The 7,899-nt window shown below is 32.1% G+C and overlaps 1 protein-coding gene across 1 annotated transcript; it reads left to right on the top strand.

The window, feature by feature from the left end:
• The first annotated feature begins 1,472 nt into the window (after positions 1-1,472).
• Positions 1,473-7,258, top strand: LOC143908937 (uncharacterized). Its single transcript, XM_077426799.1, has 4 exons — positions 1,473-1,695; positions 2,499-2,626; positions 2,693-2,757; positions 2,844-7,258. The coding sequence occupies exon 4, from the start codon at positions 2,881-2,883 to the stop codon at positions 6,733-6,735; it is 3,855 nt and encodes a 1,284-aa protein (XP_077282925.1). The 5' UTR covers positions 1,473-1,695; positions 2,499-2,626; positions 2,693-2,757; positions 2,844-2,880; the 3' UTR covers positions 6,736-7,258.
• The last annotated feature ends 641 nt before the right edge of the window (positions 7,259-7,899 follow it).

The following is a 7,899-nucleotide window of genomic DNA, read 5'->3' as shown; positions in this document are numbered from 1 at the left end:
GATCAAGTATTTTTTTCATATGATCCAGTGGTTTTTAGTATTGTTGCTTATTTTATTACTTTAATTGTACATATATTATACTAGTGGTTTTACCTGGCTTCGCTCGGTATTTGTAACATAAACAGCTTAAATATGGCAAAATAATCTAACAGTAAACATTCATTTGTTTTTCTATTAAATTTATTTGAATCGAAAAAAAATTATATTCAACAACTCGATATCGTCGTCATAGATTTAACTTTGATTTATTTTCGATGCTTCCAACCAAACCTTTAAACCTTATATGTTTACATACATACAAAGTCTCTTTCGAAATTATATTAGATTAAAGGAACATTTTTTTTTAATCGAATTATATTATATTTCTGTTTTTATTTTATTTTTATATATTAGAAATTATTTTGATATTGTGCTTACGATGCTTACGATAAATGCGCATTTAAATTTTCCCTTTAAGTTCGTTGTATATATAAGTGACCTTTATTGACGGGGGTACGAAAAACCTTACGCTCTGTGATGAAAAAACAAAATTAAATACTACAAATGAAATCCAAAAAATGAAAGACAGGTATTTAGAAGTTGTAAAGATTTTGATAGAAAATTTTCTGAATTAAGAATATTTAATAGTTAATCATAGTCTAGTGAAATTTTCTCAATATAAGCCAAAGTGTAGCCACATTTTTTCATAGCTAGGTTTCAATTTGGTTGAATTTTGTGATATTTTAAATTTAAAAGTTTTCGTGTAGGCTTATCGGTGAAATTATGAGCACGAATGGGAAACGGCTTTCCCGGTGTTTTCATTTCCCCGCCTCTCCCATTTCCATCCCCTCAGAGCAAGCCACTCCCCTCTCGAGAGTAGTCGTAAAGTTGAACCATTGATTTTTTAAATACTGAACACACGCGATTGCATAATACGAAACTAAAATTATATCGCGTTGAATGATGTTCGGGAAAGCCTTGCGATTTTCACTAAAATGTGTACTGAATTATTTAGCTAGGATGCAAACCTGCGAAAATATTTTTAGCTTTATTATAGATTTTTATTAAAACCATAGATGTCGCTCAAAGCACCAAAATATATTTGCAAAAAAACACAATTATATTTTTAAACAAAATTAAACGTTTTTCATTTTTTAATAAAATTATTGTATTTATAGCTAATATTATGTATTTACAGCTAATCCGCGTCAAGTGGACACGTTTTAAAAGGAATCTTAGATTTTAATGACTCAAATGTCGATTGTATTGTTTTTGGATTTTTATGGTCACAGTGGAATTTCAGATTTGCAATACTATTGCAGTACAATTTGTATAAATAAATATTTCATAAAAAAATTGTGCTTCGAAACAATAATAGAATTTCTTACTACCGCTAAAGATTGTAATTACTGCTAATTTTGGTACAATTAAACAATTTTTAATCGTGGTCTTTTCTTTATGGGTTGGTAATATACTATGACGTGGACAGATTGGGAAGCACTGTACTCATACATCTACGTAAATACATATATTTAGTTGAATGAACGCTGCTGACTAACCAGTCTCTAAAATATGCAGCGAGAGTCGATTGTGTCTACAAATTCGCAGTTTGTTTGTTGATTTTAATTGACAAAAAAAGAAATACTCACTGACAATCATTCAAATTTTATTGAACCAATATAAAGTCGATCTCAATGTAGACTTCGAGGAAATTCGGTGAGTTTACAATAGATAAGATAAGTAATATAGAAATATACTTCAATTCGCATACGAATTTTGGGCGTGTCTGTCGTGTCGTATCTATAATAAGATTTTGTGTATTTTTAAAATTTGCATTGGAATATATTACAGGTATTATTGAAGACACTCTTATGTATCTATTTATCTATGTATGTATAAATGAATTAAATTTGAATCTGTGATGTTTTTTTATATTTTTTATCGACATTGTCTGTCAGTGAAGGTCAAATTTTTGAACGTACATATATATGTGTCTTTTAAACAACAATTCTGCTGTATATTTAATACAAAATCCTACATTCATATGATTCATAGTTTATATTCGCTTTTTAATTTTAATCGACAAACAGCTCCCACTTTTTAATTGTTTTTAAAAATACATACACATGTTTGCGGTTGGCTGACATTCAAATGAGTCTTATCAATAGCTTTTTTTGATACCTAACAATCATGTTTCTGGAATTTGTTATTTTTTTATAAATACATACATACATACAAACAAAATCGCATATTCATTAAAATGAACTTTAATTTCGTTAATATCACTGTTCGACACGAAAAATGGTTCAGAGACGAGATATGACTTTTCCTATAGATCTATGCCCAGTAAACACGAATCTGGTAATAAAAAATGTTTGGATCTGGTAATAAAATCTGAATCTGGTATAATACCGTTGAAACTTTTGTCATTTCCATATTCATCTTTTTCCTCCTGTAATTATAAATGTACATATTTTTAAACAGTTCTATATAGTACCTTTTGAATTTTAAAATTACAGAATCCAAACTATCAAATATTCCTATTAGTTGAAAATCAGAAAAATGGAAACCTTTTGATTTTTAAGATGCTGACAAAAGATGGAATCCAGTCAAATTATGCTGACAAATCTCTGCATTACATCAAACAGTAAGAATAACTTTGTAATTAATCGAATAATTAATTGAAAATAAACTAAAATTGTATTATTTTCAGCAAAAGTATAATATGTGCTATTATTATACAACGAAGATGAGTTTAATTTGATGTCAAAACCAATGGTAATAAACATATGTACTTAAATATTCAACAAGCTTCAAAATATTTCAAGCCACATTAAGCTTTGATGCTATAAATATTGTTTTAGAAATTATATTGAATCAAGCAGCAAAATCTATTCCAAAATGAGCGACGAATCTGAATTCAATTTAAACGAACCGAAAGATGTCGAAGATCGTCTTCACTTCTTCGTCACGTGGTTTGTCAATGAGATGGAAGCGACCTTAACATCTCATTACAAAGTTTTATTCGGAGATTTAAAAAAAGTTGGAGAACTCGAAAAAGTGCTGGGAGAGATTCTCGGGGCTGGTGCTAAATATTTTCAATTGAATGGAGTAGACAGTCTGTTGAAAAAAGTCCTGGAGATACCATTTGAAGATTATTATAAGAGCAGGTGCTACAAATACTTTGACATAGTGTATAATTTTCACAATAATAGATTACAAGGAAGAAGTTTGTTCGTCAGAATCGCCATCGAAGTGTTTCAAAGCTTCGAATTGCAATTCATGGGAGTAACGGGAGATCAAACATATCACGAAGCTATTAAAAAACTAGGAATGGATGCTGCACAAAGATTTTTAAATTTCGCTAAAGAAAACGATGCAAAGTCCCCTTCTAGTTCTGAAGATCTGCCTGCTAAGAAATTAGAAGCACAAAATGTAGTGTATGGAAAGTCTAAAGAAGAATTTTTAGACAAATTTAAGATTGAAAAGCGAACAATTCAAATTAAATCGAAAAATATCCCATGTCCTATGAGTAAAAAACCAGGTTATGAAATTTTGCACGGCAATGAAATTTGGAACACGGCGAATTTATTCGAAAAGTCGGGACTTGTTATAAGCGATCCAAATGAAATTAAGTTATTTGCTCGAACACAATCCAAATGTCGCAAATATTTATTTCGCAGACCTTTTAAAGACGAAAATTGGATGCAAGAGTATGTCATCCTATTAAAAACGTCAGATTATAATATAAATTTTAATTACGCTGGAGATCATGACTATTATAAAAAGCAACATGAAGTAATACTTCGAAAAATAAACATTCAAGATGGCACCTACGTTCTAAAGAGAAGTCTAGAATTAATCGAAGAATTTTCTACAATCGTCATTGAAGGATTGGTATCAGTCTCTGAAGTGAATAAAAAACATCATGAAGAAGTAATAGATATTTTACGGAATGAATCAAATTGTATTCAAAACCAATTACTACATATTAATAAGATTGTTAAAGAAGTGAAAGACGAAATCGAAGTTTCAAAGGAGCTTATTATACAGAAGAGTGATTTGATTCTAGATGGGATAAAGTTATTGAAACAAAATATGCCTGTCGAAATAAAGAAAGTAACATTCGGCTTGTCGAATCCTGTCAAATATTTCACAGGAAGACAAGAACAGTTGGAAATGATTCATAGAACACTAACAGAGAACAAAAAAACTACTATAATATCTCAGGCAGTTTCCATTACTGGTCTTGGAGGAATCGGAAAGACGGAATTGGCGGTAAAATATGCCAACGATTATTCCGATTACTTTGACAGTATCGTTTTCATAAACTCTGAGAAGAAAGAGAACATCGAAACGTCATTTAAATCCCTAGCAGTGCTACTTGGAATACAAATAATGGATGAGAAGAAAAACGAAGGAAGTCAGTCAACACAACAAGAAATTAATATAAAGGATATCGTCCAGAGTATTTACAGATACTTTGACGTTACAAAAGTATTAATTATTTTTGATAACGTGGAAGCATACTCTTCTATTAAAGACGTCATCCATAGTGGATCTTCAAGGAGCAAGAATATTTCGACTCTAATTACATCCCGCAATCGGAATTGGGATGTAGGCGAAAAGGGAGAAATCGAGTTGATTCAATTAGAAAAATTCACCGAAGACGAAGCAATGAATTTCGTGAAGAATAGTTTAAGCAACGAGAATGAAAAAGACGTGAAGAAATTAATCACCACATTGGGTAGGCTGCCTCTAGCTATGAAGCAAGCTATAGGTTATATAAAAGAACAGAATAAAAAAATCAAAAAAAGAGGACCCAAAAAGTTGACGGTAAATGATTACTTAAATTTGTATGAGAAAGAAAATGCAACCTTACTGGATATAGGCCACAATCCAACTGATGACGTTTATAACAAAACTGTGATGACCACTTGGATGATCACCATAAAGAAGATCGAAGAGAATACACAATGTGGAAAGTTGGCTTTGAATATATTCAACATTTTGGCCTACCTTTCCCCGGAAAATATTCACATCGAAGAATTATTCTCAGATTTAGTGACAGACGAGGAAGAAATGTGGAATGCTGTCGAACTTTTGGACTTGTATTCGATGATAGACTTAAATCAGGGAGTTGCTCATATACATAGACTGGTCCAACAGGTCACGAGGAATCGTTTAAAATCAACTAATGAAGAAGAAAATGTCTTGAGGCAGGCTTTGACACTTTTAAACGGCTCTTTTTTCGAAGATCATGTAGTCTCTGTATGGGAATACTCTTCCAATTACTCTCAATTGATTGACGATTTCTATACAATTTCTGAATATGGAGTGGCTAATAGTAACGTGTTGCATTTATTAGCCGCTTACAGAAGCGATTTTAAAGCATTGGAAAGCATATTAAAACGATCAACCGACATTCCGATCGATTTACACAAGCAAAATTGGAGATGTCAAACTGCATTACATCTGGCAGCAAAGCATGGACACGTGGACGTCTTCAAGTACCTCGTCGAAAAGGGAGCTGAAAAGCGTCTGAAAAAGTTCTTTTTAAGTACAACGTTATTTTCAGCAGCTGTCAACGGTCAAGTTGAAATAATAAAATTCATCTTGACAAAGCGTGATATATTAGAAGTGGTGAACAAGGAAACTGTCTTGGAAATACTCGATGTTGCAACTTTGAATGGACAAAAAAACGTCATACAATTTCTGAAACCTATTGACAACGAAGTGCATTCATTTTATGCTCATTTCATGTCTATTTTTTTAAAAGGCAAATACGAAGATTGCAAAGTGTTGATTGAAGATGCGTACAAAAAGGATCCAAATATACTGCAGCACAAATTTGAACCTGATAAAAACAGCATATTGCACATTGTTGCAAAGAAAGGCAACGTTGAAATTGTAGAGACTCTTGTAAACGGCGGAATCGATATAAATATTTGCAACTGCTTCAAAGAGACGCCTCTTCATTTTGCAGCAGAAGCTGGAAACTGTGACGTGCTCAATTTTTTCTTAGAAAGAGAGGAGGCAAATTACAAAGCAGAAGATTCATGTGGAAAAACACTACTTCATTGTGCAGCAACTGCTTGCAAAGTAGAGGTACTGGAAACTCTCATCGAGAAAGGACTTGACTATCGTCGAGCTACCGATAATGGAAGATTGCCGATTCATTTCGCAGCATCGGGAAATAACATCAATGCTTTAAAATTTTGCCTGGTCAAAGGTGTTGATCTTGAAAGTGGCCGTGAGTCTCCTCTCAATTACATTTCTACTTTGTCCGAATGTACGGAGATGATACAACTTTTGATTGAATTGCCAAATGCCAAAATCAACACAGCTGATAGGCTCGGTTTCACACCGTTGAACAACGCTTCGTATTTCAACAGATACGAAAATGTGAAAACTCTCTTGGCAGCAGGTGCTGATCCCGATATTAGCGATATTGCTGGAAATACTGCAATTCATGGTGCTGCGAAGATGAATAATTTGAAAGTTGTCAAATTGCTGTTAAAAAAAGGTGCCGATCCTAATCTTGTGAATATATATGGTAACACTCCATTGCATGAGGTGATTATTTCCTTTTCGGGCTGCTTTTCAGTTGTAGAGGTACTCGTTCAGTACGGATGCAATATTAGGGCTGTTAATAAAGATAGAAAAAATGCTCTCGATTTGGCCATTTCGCTCAATAAAAAAAGAATCGCAGACTTTTTAAGAAATGAAATGAAAAAAAAAACTGAAATACAATAGCAATCTGGGCCGTATCTGTACTGAATAATGTCTCTCCTTGAAATATTATACATATGTACATACATGTAGGGATGATTTTTAAACGAGCCGAGCCGTATGTATGGTTGGTCAAACTGCTAGGGATAAAGTATGAGTGTGGTATGCATGGGAAAGACCGGATGCGTGTTGTTATGGTCACTTGTTGGAGAACAAGCCCGAAGACACATGTACAATAAATAGTCTGACACTTAATCTGTGCGTTTCGCTTGGAATCCTTCACATCCGGATCCTATATACATATGAACAATAGTTTTAAAGTGAGAATTCACTTAGTGGCTTGTCTACAGAAAAATTTAAAAACAAATCTCAAAAAATTGAAAAACAAAAACAAATAAAAATTTGCCTATTGTAGAGACCAATAACTTGTCGACATATAAATAAGACTTTTAATACCATCAGTTGGAATTGTGAGTAAAAATTGATCGAACTATTTATTTATTTATGTATTTTTGTTTGTATTCCATACTAAATTAATGATCTCTTATATTATACATATGTTGTTTTTATTTTTTACGTTTTTTTTGTAAGAGTTATATGTATGTACATATTTTTTACCTTTATAATCATATGGAATATATCAAAACAAATTAAATTTAATTATTATATTTATGTAGCTACGACCTCCAAGAGTCATAAAACATTCATTTGATTATTTTTAAGAGTCAGAGTCGCTAAAAATTGATACATTACCTAAAAACAAAGTTTTTTAAAAACAAACCTCGTTTTTAGTTTTGTATATAACATTAAGATATATAAATTATTATTCTGAATAAAAATACCAATAATTTTATTTTACTACCGCCATCTACATATGTATGTATAAAACTAAAGACTACATAGACGTCACCCAGATTTCAAATTTGCAAACTTCAAACCCGTCTTAAACGATATTTTATCTCTATCGTAATGGCGGAGGAACCATTTACTTATATTGATGACCAAAATGAACAATATTGCAAAGTATGAAAATGACCGGATAAGAGGCAATTTTTTTCCTGAATTGTAATCGCAGGTGAAACGTAAAGGAGGTTTGTAAAAATGCGAGCGACTCCGAATTTTATTTTTCGCAAGCTTAGTTCAGTGACATTCCTTCCCGTGAAAATTTGTGATCTAATTTTGAACCAC

The sequence above is a fragment of the Arctopsyche grandis genome, chromosome 3, assembly GCF_051622035.1.
Source record: "Arctopsyche grandis isolate Sample6627 chromosome 3, ASM5162203v2, whole genome shotgun sequence".
NCBI lineage: Eukaryota > Metazoa > Arthropoda > Insecta > Trichoptera > Hydropsychidae > Arctopsyche > Arctopsyche grandis.
Note: the sequence above shows the minus strand (reverse complement) of the source record. Positions and strands in the feature narration are given on the sequence as shown.